At 49.3% G+C, this 21,599-nt stretch overlaps 1 protein-coding gene across 1 annotated transcript in view; it reads left to right on the top strand.

Moving 5' to 3' along the window:
• The window catches only part of LOC104464941 (collagen alpha-1(V) chain), a gene marked incomplete at its 5' end in the record, with an annotated part of 56,731 nt that extends 35,592 nt beyond the window's left edge, over positions 1-21,139 (top strand). Inside the window, 24 exons of the mRNA XM_010077802.1 lie at positions 1,183-1,290; positions 1,904-1,957; positions 2,558-2,611; positions 2,823-2,930; positions 3,020-3,073; positions 3,157-3,264; positions 3,401-3,454; positions 3,837-3,944; positions 5,076-5,129; positions 5,470-5,523; positions 5,976-6,029; positions 6,454-6,507; positions 7,239-7,346; positions 7,791-7,844; positions 7,943-7,996; positions 8,739-8,846; positions 9,338-9,391; positions 10,070-10,105; positions 10,875-10,928; positions 11,309-11,567; positions 11,977-12,089; positions 14,205-14,273; positions 18,113-18,346; positions 20,894-21,139. Coding sequence (XP_010076104.1) covers positions 1,183-1,290; positions 1,904-1,957; positions 2,558-2,611; positions 2,823-2,930; positions 3,020-3,073; positions 3,157-3,264; positions 3,401-3,454; positions 3,837-3,944; positions 5,076-5,129; positions 5,470-5,523; positions 5,976-6,029; positions 6,454-6,507; positions 7,239-7,346; positions 7,791-7,844; positions 7,943-7,996; positions 8,739-8,846; positions 9,338-9,391; positions 10,070-10,105; positions 10,875-10,928; positions 11,309-11,567; positions 11,977-12,089; positions 14,205-14,273; positions 18,113-18,346; positions 20,894-21,040 — 2,154 coding nt within the window. The remainder of the gene's footprint in view (positions 1-1,182; positions 1,291-1,903; positions 1,958-2,557; positions 2,612-2,822; positions 2,931-3,019; positions 3,074-3,156; positions 3,265-3,400; positions 3,455-3,836; positions 3,945-5,075; positions 5,130-5,469; positions 5,524-5,975; positions 6,030-6,453; positions 6,508-7,238; positions 7,347-7,790; positions 7,845-7,942; positions 7,997-8,738; positions 8,847-9,337; positions 9,392-10,069; positions 10,106-10,874; positions 10,929-11,308; positions 11,568-11,976; positions 12,090-14,204; positions 14,274-18,112; positions 18,347-20,893) is intronic.
• Between the last annotated feature and the right edge of the window lie 460 nt (positions 21,140-21,599).

The raw sequence follows: 21,599 nt of genomic DNA, 5'->3' as shown, positions 1-21,599 counted from the left end.
CAGCATGGGCGTTCCCAGGCCCCCGCCCATGGAAAGAGCTGGGCTGAGTCCTGCCATATGGTCCCTCTCCCGAGCGCTCAGCACCCAGCCCGCGCAAACTCTCACGTCTTTCGCTCCCCAGGCAGGCGCGTGAAACGTCATGTGCAGCAGGAGCGAGTGGGCTGGGATGACTGTTCCTGTCCCTGCAGAACACAGCACAGTGACAGTCCTGGGGAGGAAGGCTGTGCCTCTTATTCACACCCAAACGCTTCTGCAGGGACTTTTGGGTTGCCTGCCTCAAACTTAAGCTCAACTTCAGACCCAGCAAAATGAGCAATGCTGGCATCGGTGATTTCAGACTAAATGAGGACAGTTATGGTGATGGATTGTTGTTATCAAAAGTGTTTATCAGCCACTGTATTCCACATCTTCTGGCTTATTAGAAACTCCTGCAGCTAGTCCAGAGGCAAGAATTTCATGGTGAATCAGCTTTATGAACATCTGTCCTGCCAAGCACCTATCTGATGTGTCAGTGGGTAGATGAATAGGCAATTTGTGGGGCATCTAATTATTCAGAAGAGAGCACCCAGGATTCAAATGCAATTAAATTATGTACGAGGAAACTGAAAAATATTCACTGTTCGGTTCCTGTGAACAGACAAATTTGACTGAAGGCTCTGGGTCTGAGGAATGAGTTGGGTGTTTAACCAGGAGGCCAGCAGAGATTGCTTTATTCACTTTGGGTGTTTTCCTTTGCCAAGGGCCTCCTGAGAAACCCCCATTAGCTGGGGATCAGCCAGGGGGGAGCAGGCAGTGAGGGCTGGGGCAGCTGGGACCAGAATCAGTAAAAACTGGATTGTGGGAATAAAAATTAGTTGGGGTCTTGTTTGTCGTTCAGAGAGAGATGGCAGAGGGTTCAGATTAAATCTGATTATACTGCTGTAGCAGGGGAATTGCAGCTGTGATCTGGGTATTCACTGCTCAGATTTGTTTGTTCTGTCTTATCTCTCAAGATAGAAATTTTGTCCTGTTGCAGACAGCGAGCAGAGAGAGCCTGATGAAATATCAGCTGGAAACGGGTTTTGCTATACCCCATATAGCCAGGGGTCATTAGCAGCTGAATAAAATGTTAATGGCGTGTAATGGGTTGGCTGGAGGGTGGAGGAGAGCTCTGCCTGACCTGCCTGCTTGTTCTGCTTCCAGGGGGAGAAGGGTCCTCAAGGACCGGCCGGCCGGGATGGCATCCAGGGTCCTGTGGGACTGCCGGGTCCTGCAGGTCCCGTCGGCCCCCCCGGAGAGGATGGAGACAAGGTGGGAGCAGCTCCCTGCTGCACAGGGTCACTCTGGGAGGGAGCTGGGCACCGTGTGTCACCACGCTGCTTTCCCCGCATCGGGTTGGATGTGCTGCTGGTTGTAACACAAGGATACTTTATGGTGCTTGCAATCCTGTGAGATCAGCAGCGTCCAAGCTGGGGACCCGCAGGGACACTGGGCTGTGTGTGCTCTGCCAGCCCTGCCGCTTGCTGAAACCCAGGGAGCCTCCCCCAAAGCCTGGAACAGGCGTCCTGCCCAGGGTTCCCTGCCCTTTCCAGATTAATTACCTTTCCTCACCCTCTCATTAAGCCCCTCTGGACTGGAGGATTTTTAGAAAACATTAGGTGGGACAAGTCACTCATTGCTGCTAACGAGGTCTGCAAAATGATGCTGCTTGCATCCCATGGCAGCTGGGGAATGTTTTAGGGTGTAAAAGGGTTTGGTTACACCTGGAGTGGCCAAATCTCTGGCCTTTTTCAGAATATTTTGGGGTGGTTCTATGGGAATTGGTATGTTTGGGATGAGGGTACAGACCTACATGACTGTTGGTTGAATGCTGAGACATGGAAGTGGTCACCAAGTGAACTAACTGCCGCTTTGTGCCTGGCAGGGCGAGATCGGGGAGCCTGGCCAGAAGGGCAGCAAGGGCGACAAGGGCGAGCAGGTGAGTGGGGTGGATGCCGTCGTAGCTGCTTCCCTGGAGGAGTGTGCTTGTGTTGTGTGACCTGCTGGAAACAGAAAACAATATCATTTCCATTTCTTTCTGTCATTACTTCATCTTCTCCTTTGCTTCAGCAAATACCTAGATGACTTAAAAGAGAACAAGTACCTGAAGGGTGTTTCTCCTCCAGCTCCCAGGAACATGCTGAGATGTTTCTGTGTCACCCATGCAGCATTAGCGGCCCTTGCCATTAAAGTTGGGTGTTTGGCTGTAGGTCTATTTTTAGGTGCAGCACCCTGGTGCACCCTTTGTGTGCTGCTCAGGGCCGGAGGAATGGAAATGAATCACACACAAGTATCTAGAGAGAACTGAGTGATGTGACATGGCTGTGATGGAGCAAAACCACATTCAGATGTGTCTGCTGTGCCATTGGCACTGGGGCTGAGAATCCTGGTGTGTCCAGGGAGGCTTGACCCTGTCCTCCTTCTGTTTTGGGAATTTATGCATTTAATGGAGGCTGTGTTGAAGGGCATTGCCTTTTCCAGGTGAGTTTTTTTTACTCTGTGTTCCTAATGGTGACATGGCACTTCTGTTTCATGACAGGGTCCACCAGGTCCTACTGGCCCACAGGGTCCGATCGGTCAGCCTGGCCCAGCGGTGAGTATTGTCCCCTGTCAGCAGAAATCCCCTTTTTTTGCCGTAAACCATCCTGGGAAGCACTGCAAAGATGGGAAGTTCCTGCCTGGCACTGCTGATGCCCAACACACGAGTTGGGGCATTGCTGCTGGCTGTGGCAGGAGGTGATGGGGTTGGGGCTTTGCATCTACCTCGTGTCTTTGCCAAGCTGTGCTGGGCTCTTTCTTCATAGGGTGCTGATGGAGAGCCAGGTCCTAGGGGACAGCAAGGCCTCTTTGGTCAGAAAGGTGATGAAGGACCCCGAGGTTTCCCTGGTCCCCCCGGCCCAGTGGGCTTGCAGGTAATTTGCAGCATCAAGGGAGGGTTTAAGGTAATGAGAGCTGGGGCTCCACCGGAGATGTTCACAGCTAACACTCATCCCCTCCACAGGGCTTGCCTGGACCTCCTGGGGAGAAGGGAGAAACAGGTGATGTTGGGCAAATGGTAAGATGCTTTCATGCTTCGTGTTTCATCACTGACATTTCTCCAAGAAACAGGTCTTAAATTTGTATCTCCTTTTCTCTCAGGGCCCCCCAGGCCCACCTGGACCCAGAGGTCCATCCGGCCCACCTGGAGCAGATGGTCCACAAGGTCCTCCCGGGGGAATAGGAAATCCTGGTGCAGTGGGAGAGAAGGTAAAGCATCCAGACAAACCTGCTGGAAGCCCGCAGGAGTTTGCTACAACACTCACGCAGGGGCTTTGCTGTGTCAGCAGAAAACCTGGCACCCCGCAGAAATACCAGTGTGCTCATCCTCTTTTCCCCTCTGCAGGGTGAACCTGGGGAATCTGGTGAGCCTGGTCTCCCCGGCGAGGTTGGCCTCCCAGTAAGTATGCTACAGGGTGGTTCTTGCTCTCATGGAGAAGCATTTTTCTTCTGCGATGTTCCCCGAAGAGCTGGTGGTTGGGGTGTCAGAGAGGGATGGGTGTGGATGGGGCTGCAGGGACCAAACCAGCCATGTCCCTGGTTGGGTATCAGGCACCACATCATCATGTTACTGGATATTTGTAGTATTACGTTTAGTCCCTGACTATGGGCTACCCACAACTGAAGAACATGAGCACCATTTAATCTGGGAAGGGACTACTAAATCACCTCTTCGTGTTTTGAGATATAAATAGAGCTTCGTTCTCAGACTTGATTAAAGGATAATTAGAAATCCCCAAGTTGTTTTCCTGGATAATAGAAACACCCTTTTTCCTTTACAGGGTCCTAAAGGTGAAAGAGGTGAAAAGGGTGAAGCAGGTCCCTCTGGTGCTGCTGGTCCACCTGGCCCCAAAGGTCCCCCAGGCGATGACGGTCCCAAAGGCAGCCCTGTAAGTACCCCTCCAGTCCAAGCAGTGCTGCTTTGTCTTGCCCAGCAGAGATTTCACATGAAAAGATGTTTTCCAGAGATTTTTGTGGAAATTTGAAACAGTTTACCAGCCAGAGAATTACTCCTCTAGTGATATGTGATATTAGTCCCCTTCTTTATGGTTGCTAATGAGGAAAAGACCCAGTTGTACCCTATCTTCCAGCAGTACTTGAATTATTAGTCCTTTTGCAGGCCATCAGAAAACTCACCCCTATGGAGAGGGTCTGCGTAGGTTTACTCAGTGCTTGAGCTAATGCATTGCCAAAGTCCTCTGCACCAGAGCAAAGCTTCCAAAGTAGCATCGAGGAGATTTATGTGACTTTGGGAGTTGTACCTCCAGGGTCAGATCCCTGCTGATGCTAATTGCTGCAGCTCTGTTGAAGCCAGTAGAGCCAGACTGATTTATACAGGATGACAATGGTACAGTATTTATCTTGCCGGCTTCTTTGATGCTTGCTGGCTGGAGAAATTTATTATGCGATAAGCAAAGATGGCATGGAACAGCAGAGGAGGCAGGGGAGTTAAACATCTCTCTTAACAGATGGGTTTTGGGATATTGCATTATTGGTTGAAGCCTATTGTCTGAATGCTGGTCTCAGAATCATTTGAAGAGCACAACAGACATTGTATAGAGAAGAATGGTGAAGTGTTTCAGTCATCAAATGCTTTGAGAAGATCTTCACGTGACAAATGTTACACATCATGTAGTAAGCAAAAGCAAAATCGTGTAATGTGCACATTCCCCAAAGCTGCAAGTGTCAAAAAGTGTCCCCAAAGTGTCAGCGAAATCCTGACACTTGTCCGATGTATTTATGACAAAGTTGATGAAAGTCTCGGTGCTGACACTGGAGCTTTGCATACTCTGGGTGCAGAGCTGAACTGGTGGCTGTGACGGGATGAAATTACTGAAGGTGCAAAGATGGGATGTGATCTGGGATTGTGTCTGACAATTCCCTGTCCCTGAGGGTGGGGAATTGGGGTTTTGCTCCACAGGGTGACTCCTTGTGTTGTCACTGGGGGAACAGGCACTTGTGCTCTTCGGTTCTCCAGATGCACCATCTCTGACCTGGGGATATCTGTCTTCTCTCTGCAGGGTCCCGTTGGTTTCCCTGGTGACCCTGGTCCTCCTGGAGAGCCTGGTCCAGCTGTAAGTGTTTGTCTCACTGAAAGGCAGTTAGGTTCCTCCTCCAGGTTTAGCGAAATACGGCTGTGTGCTGCTCCTTACTCGGGACAGAGCAGGATGTGCCACCACAAGACACTGTGTCTGACCGTGCTACAGCCCTCGGGGCAGTAGCTATGCGAGCGTTGCTGTTCACAGTGTTTGATGTAGGATGTTTGCTGTTGTTGGTGTTCTCAACGGGAGAGGGGAAGGGATGGTGCCCGGTGACACAACCACCAGCTGAACCACACCAGCTGCTGCCAACACTCTGCTCAACTCTGCTTGCACCCTAAAAACTCCTGCTTGTTTTTTTCTTCTTCCTCCTTAGGGTCAAGATGGTCCCCCTGGTGACAAAGGTGACGATGGCGAACCTGGGCAGACTGTGAGTAACTGGATAGACGAGATCTGTTCCCCATCAGTCCCCATGGTTTCTATGTGCAGGTCCATGGACTTTTAACGCAGAAGGACATCCAGAATCTAATACCCAGCAGCTTCTGCAGCACTGGTCCCCAATGCCTGTCCAGTCTTGTGTCAGCCTGGCTGCTGCCATCCATCCGGGCTGCTTAGCAACACATCCCGAAAGCAAAAATTCACCTCTGGAAAAACAAAAATCTAAGTCTTTCATTTTTACTTTATGGTGCCTTATGGTATTTCATGGTGGGAAGGGATAAAACAAGATACCACCTGCACCCCCGGGGAGCTGTTGGGAGTTGTACTGGCCGCCCACGCCTCGGCTGAGCACAAATTTGAGATCTCGACTTGAGTTTTACATGGTTGCTCCTCCCTCCCATGTCTCATGTAGTTATGGCTTTTTCTCCTCCCCTCTGCATCTAGGGTTCCCCTGGTCCCACAGGAGAGCCAGGCCCCTCCGGACCCCCAGGAAAAAGGGTAAGTGGATGGTTTAAGGGTATTTTTCCAAATGTATATGTATGAACTTTTTGAAACTACTGTTATTATTAGGTCTACGGTAAATGCAAGGCAGTAGCCTGTTAAGTAATAATAAAAATAAATTTGATGCGTCATCCCCAGCCATTGGAAATTGATGGGAAGTTGTCAACCAGATCCCATGGACTATTTTGAGATTTTAACACCCAAAAGAAAATACAAGGATGAGGTGCTCCTGCTCTTCCTGCCTTGCTGGCAGAGCCCAGGGATTCATTTAGCAAGAAGCTAATTTAAAAAGCTTTTCAGAGATATTTATCTTCATTTTGTCTTCTTCCCTGGGGCTGTAGCATCATTTTGCTAATTCCAACAGACCATTGCAGATCAGTGGGATCTAATTGTGTTTTCCATCTATTTGTGTTTTCTCTAGGGCCCTCCTGGTCCAGCCGGTCCTGAAGGAAGGCAAGGAGAGAAAGGAGCCAAGGTGAGAGCTGAATGGGATTTCACATCCACCATAGTCCTTGTATGCCAAAAAGATCACCCTCTGACAACTCTGGTGTTTGAAAGACAGCGATTTGATTTTGCTGTATGTTGCAACAAATTAGCCTGAATTTGAGGCCATTGCCCTCAAATCTAAGCTTATGTTTCATCTTTTAACAAACGCTGTGGGGATTAATTAGGGCTTGGTAAGGTCATGGGAATGTTTTTCTTGTTCTGAAATGACAAAGAGCCATATTTGGCAATTTAATATGTTGTAAATCGTATGGCGTGCACAGCCCTGTGTCTTTTCCCAGGGCAAGCGAAGAGTTATTGGTGTAAGGGTGGTGGGGAAATGTAGGGTGGGATTGCAAATTCTGGGGCCAATTGTTGCAGCCACAGGAACACTGATGGTGGAGGATGTGCTCTGCCAGCTCATCTCGCAGGACTGAACCCAGGAAAGTTTCCTGCTCCAGAGAGCTCGCAGCCAAAGGGCTGTTCCTCTGGAAATCAGCAGAAATGGGCAAGGCTGAAAAGTGAAGGAGTTTGGAGATTTCAGTGATGAAACATCAGCGCATAAGAGATAGGAAGCAGTAGGAAAATCAATGAAAAGAAAGTTTTAGATGCTTTGCGTGGAATTGCATCCACTCTGTGACATCCTGGCAGCAGCCACAGCGTATGTGAGCAGCCTGTTTGATGCCCCAATGCAAATTAAACCACCCTGCCTCTTGCATCTAGGGTGAAGCTGGTTTGGAAGGACCTCCTGGGAAGACTGGTCCAATTGGTCCCCAAGGTGCTCCAGGGAAGCCTGGCCCTGATGGTCTTCGAGGAATTCCTGGTCCAGTCGTGAGTATTCCCAAACTGAGCAAAGTCTGGGAAAGTTTCTGGGCAGGGTTGGCCCTGGTGCTTTACCATAATCCATCTGCCTTCGAAGATGCCTCTCTCCCAATGTGATGTTCTGTCAACTTTAAATGCCTGACAGCAGATAAAACTTATTTAGTGGAAATAATATAACGATAAATATCATCTCCCAGCATATTTTATTTGAGTCTTGGTTCTGCTCACCCACTTACTGGGGCAACATTTCCATGAGCCACAAAGTCCCTTTTCCAGCAGAGATTTGAGCGTGAAAGGAACAGAAATCCTTTTATCCTTTACCCACCTGCGAGAAGCCAGGCAAGCGTTCCCTGGCCCAGAGACCAGATGAGGATATGTGAATAACCTGATAACCCCAGCTGGGAGCACTGCTGTCATGGATGATGGGTTTGAGGGAATTGCACTGTTTTACAGGGTGAACAAGGTCTCCCGGGATCCCCTGGCCCAGATGGTCCTCCAGGCCCAATGGTATGTCAAGACTATCAAATTCCCTGAGTTTTTGAAATGGGTGAATGCGTTTCACATTAATTCATTCTCTCTTTTGTTTTCCCCGCTGTCTCCCAAAGGGCCCGCCGGGTTTGCCTGGTCTTAAAGGAGACTCTGGTCCTAAAGGGGAGAAGGTGAGAATGGCAACGCGATCTCGCTGCATGACCTGATGTCCATGTCCAGGGGTGGGAGGAAAAGGTGTCATTGTACAGGGGTATGACAAGGCTGGGGAGTGTCGCCAGCCCCATATGCTCTCTCTCACGCTCTGGAAGCATTGGACAAGTCTTTAAAGGAGAGATGGAGAGTTGTGAGTGTGGCCCAAGGGATGAACCGGGTTGTGCTGTAGCTGAGCATGTGCTGCTTCCCATCTGGATCCAGGACTGGGTTTCCCATCCCCATATCACCAGCACTGATGGCAACGAGGTGCCACGGAGGATCTGAATCTCTGCAGCCCCCCACGCCAGCCCTTGCAGCCTGTGGCAGCTCCAGTTGTCGGGGCTGTGCCTGGACACGGGCGCTTAGCAGAGGGCACAGGGAGGTGCAGACACCTGCCTTGCTGTAGGGCAGGACTCTCAACCTTGTAGAAATATATATTAATGTATATTGCAAACCGCAATATAAAATTATTATATTATTATATATATATTGTTGAAATAAGCAGATGCTCCAGTGCAGTAGTTCTGCTTCTATATTTGTAGCATTTTCTGTTGCTGGTGCCTTTCTCTGCTCTGCCACTTCCAGGTGTCAGGGGTAGCGACAACCTCTTGTCACCTTAGATACTGGAGTTTGTATCTAGAAATGTCTTTGCTGGGTAGCTTTGGCATTCAGTTACCTCTGACGAGGGATCATAATTAACTTTCTACTGTTTTCCCCTAGGGTCATCCAGGTTTAATTGGTCTTATTGGACCGCCAGGAGAGCAGGGAGAAAAGGGCGACAGAGGTCTCCACGGCCCCCAGGGCTCGGCAGGACCCAAAGGAGAGCAGGTAAATGTTCCATAAAACCTTCACAGAATGTGCTTTTGAGCTGGGGGGGTTTGCTGGCCCGTAGCAGAGATGATCCACCTTGGCAGGATACTCTTGCTAATTTTTTAGGAATGTTTTATATATTAATTAATTTTTTTCTATATTAATGTGGTTTATTCTACATGTGAAATGTAGAGATGCCCCAAAATGACCCATTTTAGTGGAAAGCAGATTCTCAAGTGTCGTATGAAAAGAGTTGAATAGACTTAGAGGGATGGTAACGTTAAATCTGCATCTAGAGGACTGATTTTTAAAACTGTGTGCCTAAATGAGAGATGAGATTCCCTGGTCATGCTCTTGTCTGGATCATGTACATCCTTAAAAACCAGTTAAAGCTCCAGATTTGAATGGAGTCCTCCAGAACCGGGTGGTCACCTGTGAGCAGGTGTTAGTTGTGCAGTTACAAGCCAGCATTGCTGCGTGCAGATCAATGTTCTGCTTTTCTTTTTCAGGGTATCACAGGTCCTTCTGGACCAATCGGACCTCCAGGGCCACCAGGATTACCGGTACGTGACATGTAATTATCTTTTAATTCCTCGGGAGCTACACGGTCCTTCTGGGGTCACCTTGGTGCTCCCAGATACACCCAGCACAGTCCTTCTGGCCTGACCCGGTGTGAGGGTGCTGGTGGGAACGGATCTGCCCAGCTGAGCCCATTAAAACCACTTGAATGAGTTATGGGAGTACTGGGGGGTGGTGATGGGCAGAAGGGATGCGGCGTGATGGAGGCAGGGGAATTACCCCACCCTGTTCCTCTCCCTCTTTTTTTTGGACTATCTACAATCACACGGTGTTTTCTCCCACTTCTTGGTCTTTGCATTTTTTTTTTCCACTGGATGCCCAAAGGCTGCAGCCTGCACCCTTGGGTGACCAGCATTTGCTGGGTGTCCTCAGCACAGAGGCAGGATCAGCCCCGGGTTACAGCAGCTTTTCCAGTCCCCATCTGGGCAGGAGTGTGGAGCGCTGACACAGATTGCTCTGACACAAATGCTTTTTGTATGGTGGCAAATAAAAGCAACACCGAACTCGAGTGTATGTGAAAAGTGGAATCAGAAAAGAAGTGAACCAAAAAAAAAAACCCAAAAAAACCCACCTTGTATAATGCTATGCTCTCTCTTTAAGGAGAGACTGACTTCTCTGCTAGGAAACGTACTGACTCCTTTCTGTATTTTTTCTCTGTACAGGGTCCACCTGGTCCCAAAGGTGCTAAAGGATCATCAGTGAGTATAGACATTGTTAAACGAAGAGGCTGAGGAGCTCTTATTAAGTGTGTAACTTGCTGCGACTTCCCCACTTCAGTGGCATTAAGCAATTAGCCAGAGATGGCTGCAGCAAATGCAGCCTTTTCAGGCTGTCTGAGCCCGGAGATCGTAATTGGGAAAGGTTTCTGTTGCTCACGCTGTACTTCATTGAACATCAGTGCAGCAGAGATCATAAGGAGGAATCCAGCGCCTAGTCCTTAGGAGAAAAACTGCCGCTGTAAAGCGGAGGGTATTAAAATAGACTGTGAAGCGGGAGGTGGCGAGCTGAAAAGCGAAGAACTCGGTGAGAAATGTGACACTGAAGCAAGCTTCAGTCAGATCTCCTATGCAGGCAGCTAAAAATCCCTCTTGGGAAACTTCCTAAAGTCTTTTTCCCATGCAGAAGTCAATGGTTTATTGATTTTAAGATGCTTTTTATTTATAAAACCATTGAGTTGATTTGGAGAATTAACGTTTTCATGCATTGGAAGATCCTTCCTTTTCGGTAGGAAGCCTAGGCAAAATTTGTGTTTAACCCTAAGCATTTGACTGATCTTTTCTTTTACCCAAAAATCACCAAAATAAACATTTTCAGGTGCAAGGAGACTCCTCTTGTGTGCCTGAAGGGACAGGAAGAAAGTTTTTGCCACAAGGGACTATTAAAAGAAATAATGTTCGGGATGTGATATAAGTGAGAAGTGCTTTTTCCTGAGTGACTTCTATGTTTTTCCCTTGTTTTTCCACCCAGGGTCCAACAGGTCCAAAGGGTGAATCGGGTCTTCCTGGGCCCCCAGGGCCTCCTGTAAGTAGAACCCACGACATGAAGTGTGAAATGAGGTTCAGATTTAATGGGTGTTGCAATGTTAGGAAGCAGAAGATTTCTGCACAGAGATTCAGCATATCAGGAGTCCTGGCAATGCGTTGGCATCTCTTGGAGATGCTGGGGAAGAAAGCAGGATGTGAAGGGAGAAGTTACTAATGGGAAGATGACATGAGAAGATGGACCCAATGCTCAGGCCTGGTGGGCAGGGTTTTTATCGGTACCATCATGGGTGTTCTACATGTTTAGTGTGTATCTTGTGATGCTGCTTCTCAACACTGGTGGCTGCTTTGGCCGTCTTTTCTATCTCTTCCCCACTGCCGATGCAATGAGGAGTTGTATCTTCCTTCCCCACAAATCAGGGTCCTCCTGGAGAAGTCATCCAGCCGCTGCCCATCCAGTCTTCCAAGAGGACCAGGCGCAACATTGACGCCAGCCAGCTGGTGGACGATGGAAATGGTGACAACTACATGGACTATGCAGATGGCATGGAGGAAATTTTCGGGTCGCTGAATTCCTTGAAACTGGAAATTGAGCAAATGAAGCATCCATTGGGCACTCAACACAACCCAGCGCGTACCTGCAAGGATCTGCAGCTCTGTCATCCTGATTTCCCAGACGGTGTGTCCCGGGACAGAGGGGGTGTGGGGAAAATACTGTGGGTTTCCCAGCTCCATACAGTGAATACAAGTGAGGGCAGGAAGAGGAGTAATTTGGGGAATCCCTGGCCCTGGTGTCCCATGAGAAATGTGACTGACAAAGAAGGAACACGTTGGGCTAGATGGTCGTTGTAGGTCCTTTCCAACTGAAATATTCTGTTCTAGGAATGGGGACAGATGATGAAAAATAGCTACTCCTGTGCGGTTCCACAGTATTAAATGGAATCAGAACATATTTTTTGGAAAACTGGTTAAGTAGTAGTCTATGACAGAGATGAAACATCCTTGGGAAGGTGGTTGCTCAAGTGCCCATCCTCCTTCTTTCTCAGTGCTGATTCTTTCTTCCCTTCTCTTCCCTCTCGTGCATCCAGGTGAATACTGGGTTGATCCTAACCAAGGATGTTCCAGGGACTCTTTCAAAGTTTACTGTAATTTCACAGCTGGTGGAGAGACTTGCATCTTCCCTGATAAGAAATCTGAAGGAGTAAGTCCACACAACTTTTCCCCCCCTCCCCATATCACGGCGATAAGAGATTGTTTCCTACCATGAATATTCATAGACAGTTAATTTCAGAGGAGTTGAACAATAGCAAGTAAGGATTACAGACCCAGAACATTTCTTTGTTATACTATGTCGGCTTCTAAAATTAATAAGGAATATGTTTACAAAGAGAATTTCTTTAAGTCAGATTTAAACTGGGATTTGGGACAAGCCTTTGATTTCCCAGGCATGATAAATGCTAAAACCTTAATTTTTTTTACTTTGCTTTACAAAGGCAGAAGTGTGTGTTGGCACAGGAGCTGCAGCTCACCATGAGCCTCGTTTAACTCATTCCTTGCCTTCCCTCTTGCAGCCAGGCTGCCGCTCTGCCGTGCGTGCATAAGCACCTCTGATTCCTCTGCCCTCCCTGTGTCTTCAGGCAGAGCAGATAAATGGTTATCTCCTGTCATTTTTCCTGGTGCTTCTTGTGGGTAAATGATCCTAAATGATTGCAAGTAGCCTCAGCGCTCTTCCTGGCGCGGATGCACAAGGTTGATTAAGTTATCTGGGTAATGATGTGTTCAGCTCAACCATGCTCATCGTTTTTGTCCCACATCCATGCGTTCCGTGTTCTGGAGCTGCTCTCTGCCACGCCTGGGGACCAGCTCTTGCACTGGCCAAGCAGAAGCTCTTGCACAGTGGCCTGGGGGAGCTCTCTCGGTATCACAGTTGTGCTCCAGCTGGGCTAAGGTGCAGACAAAGCTGTTCACTGCAGTGGAAGCCGTTTGGTTGCTGTATTTCATCCACCAGAATTATGTGCCAGCACAGGACAAATACATAAATCTTCCTTGGGTTTTTGTTAGGGCTGTTTAAATAGGAGATGGATTTCTTCTCCGTTGCATTAATTTGCCATGGCTCTCCTCAAAACGTTGACAGCTAAAAAAGCAGAGTCTGCCCATCATCTTATGGTTGCTCAGGCTCCTGCCACGCTGACTCTGCAAGTGGCTCTTAGCCCCGTCTCGTCCGCTCTGGAGCTGCTCTTCTGACCGCAGGCTGCGATGCTCCTCAAACACAAATTGTGCTGCACTTTTGCAATGCTGTCATAAATCAGAAAAAGCTCCAGCCTGCTCTTTTTCTGTGTAGAGGAATGAAAACAGCTACCACACCATCATTAAGTATCAAACAAGTGGTTTTATTATAAGCCACAGCAGAGTTTAAGCCACATCCCCTTTCAGTCCATCCTTAACACAGGAGAAGCACCCTTTATGGTTCATGTTCTGGAAAGGACAATCAGACAGTCCCAAGACACCTGCACACAGCTTGGCCTTTGTTTTGGGGAAAATTTACGGCAGAAGCGAGGGAGCTTGTGGGAGGGTAAGGAAGCAGGCTGCAGCCACGCTCCTTCCTTGTGCTCTGGCTGAAAAAAAAAAAAAAAGAAGTGATTTAGCTGCCTAGGCAGGGCTGCCATAAAGGATGCTCTGACAGCTCATTTCTTGTCAAGGTCACCCCCTGCCTCGCTCCAGGTAGTTGGAGCTCCATCACGTGTGATGGTCCAGCACCGACTGCAGGGGATGCTCTGCCCGTGCCGCACGTTATCGCTGCACGAAGGCAGGAGGCGGGCAGAGGCTGTCCTTCATCACACTCTGCTTTTCCCAGCCCCACGGTATCTGGATCTGACATTGGAGTGGCAGCAGCCTTCTCCGTTATCAGTATTGCTTTTCCTCCCCAGGCCTCCCGTGAAGACCAATGCATCTTTTACCGTCGATATTTCCTTTTTTCCTCTCTATCTTTCCTTTTATCTCTCCTGCCGGTACACGGCACTGCTGGTTTTGCATCCAAATGATCCAGGAGGCAGAGATCATTAGCCCTTAGTGAAGGAGGCTGGTGCCAAGGCAGCTCTACACCATCCACCCCGTTCCGCTGGAGAGGGCTGCTGGCACCTTAGGGCTCTGCAAACTGGGCTTGTTACTGGCGTCTAAAGATTAAGAAAACATTTTAAAAGAAGTTGGACAGTTTCAATAAAATATGCAGACTCTGCTGGTGGAACTGAATGTAACTTTTTGTATTTCTTTTTTTTTTTTTTCTTTCTCTCTTTCCTCTTTGCCGTCCACACACTAGGCTAGAATAACTTCTTGGCCAAAGGAAAACCCAGGCTCCTGGTTCAGTGAATTCAAGCGCGGTAAACTGGTAAGATGCATCTTGGTGCTTTCTGTTTTCTTTAACCCGGTGTCATATTTTACAGAGTAAAATGGCTCGTTGGCCCAAAGAAAAGCCTTCCACATGGTATAGTCAATACAAGCGGGGGTCTTTGGTAAGTGGCTAACCCTCTAGTCTGAATCAGAGCGCGTCATCTGCTTGGGTATGGCCGGACCTGCTGCACTCTGCATGCTGGACTAATAGCCATGGCAAGTCGCAGTGAAAACGTTTAAGGTGGAATACTGAAAAAGAAACACAACCCAGTGGGGATGCTTTTTTTCCAGTCTGTTTGACTGGAACCCTAGGAGCAGGTGATGAACTTTGTGTTACAAGGGGGCACACTCATGTGCCAGGGGACTCTGTGGAGCTGGAGCTGTTGTGGGTCTGTCTCCGCAGAGCACTGCAGTGAGCTGCATCCCATGGGAGGACCGCATCCCGCAGGACGGCTCTCGCTGTCTCCTAAGCAGTTCCCATTCCCGTTACAGCAAGGGCAAACTGGGTGTCCCTATGCTGCTGTCCCTCAGCAGTGTAGCTTTATCCCAAGAGCCGAGAGACCCCTAACATGATGCTTAAGCACAGTGCCATCGCAGCCCATGCTCACTGGTACCCAGGTGGTGAATCTGCACATCTCTGCTCTGGGGCTGGTTTTCCCCAAAAGATGGATTTTGTCTCCCACACTAGAGATGAGCCACACTGGGGGCTCCCACGCCACCCCCAGAGCTTGGGAGATGTGAAGTTATTGGTTTAAAGGAAGATTCCAAGCCTGGCAGCCTGGAATTGGACTTGGTTGCAATTGAGGATTTTTTCAGGGGAGAAGAACTGTCATAAGGTCAAACAATGTCTGACACCAGCAAGCAAGACAGCAACATGTAAAACAGAGAAGAAGCTGTAGGATTTTGTCCTGTAAGGGGACATAAAGGTGTTGGGGGTAGATCCCAAGCCCTGGTCAGGGATGTCAGAGCAGCAGTGTGAGCCAGGTCTCCTTAAACAACAGAAATCTCCCTCTTGTATATCCATTCTTGTAGGGTTAGTGGGGTGCAGATAATGAGCTCAGTCAAATCAGGAGAATTAGGGAAGGAAATATTCAGCAGATAAAACGCACCTGCCCCCGCAAGCAGGAGATGCTCTGACGCCCCGTGCTGAGCTGCCTCGTGCAGTCATCCTCTCCCCGGGGCAGAGGTTTCTTGCAGTGCCCCAAAACTTCCACCTTAAAAGGCAAACAACAGAGAAAATCACCGCGTTGTTTTCCTGAGCCGCATTTCATCGCCACTAAGCACGTTTGCTCTGATTCTGCCCACAAGAAGGACATGGCTTCTGCAGCTTCTCTGCATCATCCAATACGGCCGCAAAGCCAAGGCTTCAGCCTCGTAGCTTCTTGGAGGGCAGCTATTCGTAGCTTAATTACAGAGCACTTCATCAGTTAATATTACGAGTACCTCCATTTCTCCATCTTCTCTGTTTTTGGTTTTTTATTCCCAGTCTGTTTATCAGCTATGTTAGAGGCTGAATTGCCAACCTAGAGCTTAGGGCCCATTGTTTGAAATAGGAATTTCAGTGCTACTTGGAGCCCTTTGTTCCATCTTTCTGTGTTGCCATTTTCTTGCTTCTTTACCTGTCCTGCATTTTCTGTTTGGAAAAAAAGCCACCAGCACGTGGAAGACCTTCCTAAACACACCACAAAACTGTTAAAAACACAAGCCATAAAAGTAAAGCTTGAGGGTTTTTTGTTTTTTTTTTTTTTAAAGTACCTCTCATTTCACCCCAGTCAGTATTTGGAACGATGAGACTGGTAAAGCAGGGAGAGATTTGAAGAGATCATTTGAAATCTGTGTCTGGGTGGGCAGGATGGATGAGTCTGAGTTCCCCCAGGGGTGCGGTGTTGCTCCTGTTACTCCCCGGAGAAGGTCCCTGGTGCCTTTCCCCACAGCCCGAGCATGGTCTCTTGGGGGGCTGAGCCCGTGAGGGTCCCCAAAGCCAAGGGGAAGATGTCCATGTGGCTGCCTGGCACTGCCAAGAGCAGAGGCTGCTGGCGTGGAGGGCTCGGTATGAATCTCAGCACTTGCAGGAGGTGTGCAGCCGTGACAATGCCCATCTTCCTTCTGGGGACATGCAAAGTGAGAAGGACAGAGTAAATATGAAACGCAAAGAAACTGCCTTGTTTTGGTGCTGCTGCACCGTCATTAATCAATGACACAGAGTACGTGGAGTTGATTTCTTACAATTTCTCATGATGCAAGCAAACTGCATTCAGGGTTGCAGATGTTTGTTTTTTCTGGGCTTTGCTTTCCTTCTGTGTGTGTCACACACAATTCCCAGCAGCTCTAACAACCCTGCTGCCCAGCCTGTCCTGTTATCCTGAATAGCCATATAGCATCTGCCACAGAGAAAGCAGGAAAAGATTGATTTTTTGCAAAACCATGTTCCCACGAGCAAGCCTTGTGCACACAACCAGTTCCCAGTGGCTCCAGTTGCAGAGCTGGGACAGGGCTTCATGCAATCTGCCCAGGCAGGACAGCAACCGACACCCCTTAAAAAGCAGTCAGGCTCCCAAACCAAGCCCTGATTTGAAATAAGAACAAATAAGAGAAGTGGGTCCCGTGGATCAGTAGTGCCACATGGCATTGGGTGTGTGCCAAGCAGTCGGCATTTTGTGTCCCCATCTTTCCACGTCCTGGTGGTTTCTGGCAGCCCTCCCCCTGGCATGCGTGGCTCTCTCATGGTCAGTCATATTTAACTCTCAGGAGGACAGTGCAACGGTATCCTGACAACCGGTTGGTACATTTATTTACTTTTATTATCTTTTCATTATTTTATTGTCTGGTTATGAATCTCTTCTACTGTTTGCAGCTTGCACCACAACCTGTTTCATGGTGCCTTGAAGAACACTCCGCTGTGTGCGTGCCTTTAGTTTTCTCCTGGTTGTTTCTAAAGACACCCACTGCCCGTAGGGGACAGTGACGAACAGCAGCTCTGGTGGCTTGACCATGGCTGGAGATGCCACCTCAAGTACCGTCAGTTTATACGTACAAACTCATTGCCCTGCTGCACGTTCGCTTCCTTGGTGGGGTGCAAAAGTCCCAGAAATTCCTGAATCTCCCAGGTGCTGGGATTGGGTTTCCATAAACTGGGTTTTACAGAAGATCTATTTCTAGACACCGTTCTCCTGCAAGGGCGAAAAGGAGCCTGATGTGCAGGATGGATCAGATCCCTGTGCCAGGGCACTTCTGTGTTCCCCTAAGGGCAGCAAATGCATTTTCCCTTCAGCTGAGCGTAGCCTCAGGACCAGGACAGCACCCAATCCCTATTAGCAGGAGCAGGATTGTTGCAGATTAAGTGCAAAGATTCCTGAAAAGCTAGGATGGTGGTGCCCAGGAAAAATGATTGGGAAATACTCTGGTGTATGCAGAAAAAAATACCCACAGCGGTCAAAAAAATCCCACTTTGGAACAGAGCAGAAAAATAAAACCCCGAACCCTTACAGAAGTCTGCTTCCTCTCTTCAAAAGCTGGAAAAGTATGCTCAGTATTGCCTTAAACCCAAGACATATATTCCCAAATTTGCACCCTTTTGCAACCAGGGCTGAAATCCCCCTTCCTTTCTCCTCCTGCCCTGCATTAGCCTTATTTTTGCAGCTCACAACCAGCAAGAGAAATAACCTGCCCTGGGCAGCCGTGCCCTGGCAGCAGGAGGAGCAGCCCTGCTGGGGTGCTGAGACCGAGCCCCGTGTGCAGGGCAATAAGGATGGGTGAGACCGATGGTCCTCGGAGCCCCCCAGACGTGTTGCATTGCCCCTCACTGCCCAGTGTTTCCCCCTTCTCCCCTTCTCATAGCTCTCCTATGTGGATTCGGATGGGAACCCCATCGGAGTGGTGCAGATGACTTTCCTCCGGCTCCTGAGCGCTTCAGCCCATCAGAACATCACTTACAACTGCTACCAGTCCGTCGCCTGGCACGACGCCACCACCGACAGCTATGACAAAGCCATCCGCTTCCTGGGCTCCAACGACGAGGAGATGTCCTACGACAACAACCCCTACATCCGAGCCACCCTCGACGGCTGCGCGGTACGTGGGCAGAGCTGGTCTCAGCCGGTCCCTGCAGGAGGGGTCGGTGCTGGGGGTGTCACAGAGTCACAGAACGGTTTGGGTTGGAAGGGACATTAAAGCCCATCCAGTGCCACCCCCTGCCATGGGCAGGGACACCTCCCACCAGCCCAGGTTGCCCAAAGCCTCATCCAGCCTGGCCTTGAACCCCTCCAGGGATGGGGCATCCACAGCTCCTCTGGGCAAATTCAGTGTCTGTCCCCCTCCCCAGGGCACCGTCTGCCTCTGGGCAAATCACCTCCAGATCTCCTGTGCCCAGTGATGGAGCTGCCTTGAGGATTGTCCCCAACATGGGAGGCGTTGAGCTTGCTCCTCCCTGTGCTGGGAATACAGGTTTCCACTCACAGTCAGGGGAAGCCGCAGCACCTCTGAAAACCAGATTAATTTGCTTTTTTGCTGGCTGTGCGTAAAGGAAGGGACCTGACTAAAACCACTGGTTGCTTTTAGATGTCCTTTGCTCTTACTCTGTTTGCTCCCACGGGACGAGGCAGGTGATGAGCCCCAGTCACGTATGAGTTTACAAGGCTTTGACAATAATTTTTTTAAAGCACTTTCAGGAAATCTTGGAAGCAAAGCACTAAGGGTTTGGCACTGGGTTGGTTGGGTTTTTTTTCTGTGGCCCAAAGGAGGGCTCTGGGCTGTGCTGGGCACAGGGGTGTCCCCAGCATCCTCCCTTTGCTTCTGCCTCTGTCTGTTGGGTGCCTGATTCAGGATTGAGCTCTGAAGCATCTGCCCTCAGGAGCTGAAAAACTGGCAATGCAGGTGCTGCTTGCATTTATTTTAAGCCCCAGCTTGCTGGTGCCCAAGTGTGCATAATTCTCACCCTCTGCAACTGCAGCGCTTGAAGCCCACGGGACAGGAAGATTGAGATGTTTGACAGAAGCAGCCCTCCGCATAATCTGAGACGAGAGTGCTTCTGTTCTGGCACACGCACGTTTCTGCTGCAGGAGCAGTGAGGAAAATCACATTAGAATCCCTTCTTTTAACACTCGCAGGGAGGGAAAGGGCATCCATCCCGCTTCTGGAAACACTCAGAAGCCACGTGGGGAAGTTTATCCTCAAGTTCTTCCTATCTCCTGCTGGTGCATTGTGTCCTTGGTGAAAAGTGCCATCTCCTCCCCTTCCCTTCTCAAGCCTCAGGGATGCTGCAAGATCACAGGCTGCACATTTTAAGGCAGATGTCCCTGCTGCAAACCCTTCTGGTTCAGGTGATGTGGCTCAGATGCTCTGCCTTCCTCTCAACTAATGAGGGATATTTGCATGGAGAAAGGACTGTACCTGCCTTGAGTTTATTTGCTTGGTTGCTTCTCACAGGCCAGCTCAGTGTTGCAAATAAACGATTGTGGCAAGAACTAAGCAGTGGGAGCACTGGGACAGTCTGGTCGAGCCCCAGTGCAATGGTGGGGCACAGAGCGATCATCTCCTTGCTCAGCTTTGGGCATCACTTCAAGACCGGTGTGCCCTGGTCCTTCCTCTCTGCTGCTCTTGCAGGCTATAAAAAGGAGGTAAAATATGCCAAGGGGGTAATTACAGCCTTGTAGGAAGAGCCTCTGCATCTCCGGTATTCCTGTGCCACCTCCGGCACCCTGGTAGGTCATCCTCCCTGAACCACAGGCGGGATATTTAAGATTGAGCCCTACCATGTGAAAAATGAAGTCAGGCTGCCCACTGTTGTGCAGGGGTCCTGGTGGGACCCACGCTCCAGCCGTGGTGGAGGCTGCTGCAGCCGGCGCCGGCAGATCGCCTGATGTTCGGGCCGTTATTTGGATGCGTTTCTCCTGATCGTACAGCCCTTTCTCCGTAGCTGTGATACAGCCTGTTCTTCTGAGACACACAAATCAGGGGGTAAGAGCCAAAAGCTGCTCCATAAATCCACTTGTTTGTGCAGCTCTGTATGCCCTCGGGTGCACTTCTGCTCCTCTAATAATTATTTATATTTCAGAAATAAATGTATGGCCACCAGGCACAATAAAATGACAACAATCACCTTGTGAATTCCATCAAACTTTAAATGTGATCTTCTCGGTAGCGCTCGGATAATAGTCAAACTAATATATTCAAATTAAATCGCTCATATTTGCTCAACAACCCATGCGTGTCCTCGGGGAGGCAAAACAACTATACCAACAGCCACAACAGTTTTACCAGGCTGCTGTTCCAGCTCTGAGATGTGCTGACAGCAGAGTTTAGTGTCTTCTGGTCTGCACAGCAGCAGCTCCAAAGTCTGGGCTCAGGACAGTCATCTCCCCCAGGGTTTGCTCAGGGGTCACCATCCCACTCGAGAGCACGTCTGCTGTATCTGCAGGGTAAATGTGGGGTGTTTGGGTGCTAGGTGCCTCTAACTTAGCTCAGAAAATGCCTGGGAAGATCATCACCGTATTGCTAGCTGACCAGTGGATGCTCGTTCATGATAACTTGCTGTTGTTGGGTTGGAGGCATCATCAGGGCTCCTCTTTGTTGTGTTGGAGGCATCACCAGAGCTCCTCTCTCTCCCTCTTCTCCCCCCAGGCGAGGAAGGGCTATCAGAAGACTATCCTGGAAATCAACACGCCCAAAGTAGAGCAAGTACCTATAGTCGACATCATGTTCAATGACTTTGGAGAAGCATCACAGAAATTTGGATTCGAGGTGGGACCAGCTTGCTTCATGGGCTAAGAGCCACCTGAAAACTAGTCTCCAAATGAGCAACCTCGTAACCTCATTGCGCCATTTAATTAATTAAAAAGAAAAAAAAAAAAAAGAAAGAAAAAAAGAATTCTTTGTCACATGCACGTTCTGAAACTGGACAGCGATGGGTTATTTTTTTCCGTTTTGTTTTGTTCCTCATTTTGCCCGAGTTCCTCTGCGCCACCCAACCGTCGACCGCGAGGACCATTCCCACGACAGCCGCAGAATCGCATGACCGACCGCCGCACGCGTGGCCTGGAGACCTGTCCCCGTGCCACCGCCGCTCCCACCGCTGCTGCTCCACGGCCACCCAGCAGACCCCACCACCATCAAAGACTTCTTCTTCTTCTTGCCATGAAGAGATACCAAGCACTTGTCTACAGATTATTGTTTCTTCGTCTGTTTCTGAGGAAAAATGGAAAAAACTTGAAACTCCTGTGTTCAGCTTGACGTTGAATTCCCGGCAGTCCTGGCTCCGATCCAGACCCTGCCGAAGCTCATCGGAGGCATTTCGTTGGCTTCCACCAGATTTGGATCAGCTCTAGCA

Source organism: Pterocles gutturalis, unplaced genomic scaffold, assembly GCF_000699245.1.
Source record: "Pterocles gutturalis isolate BGI_N339 unplaced genomic scaffold, ASM69924v1 scaffold11308, whole genome shotgun sequence".
NCBI lineage: Eukaryota > Metazoa > Chordata > Aves > Pterocliformes > Pteroclidae > Pterocles > Pterocles gutturalis.
Note: the sequence above shows the minus strand (reverse complement) of the source record. Positions and strands in the feature narration are given on the sequence as shown.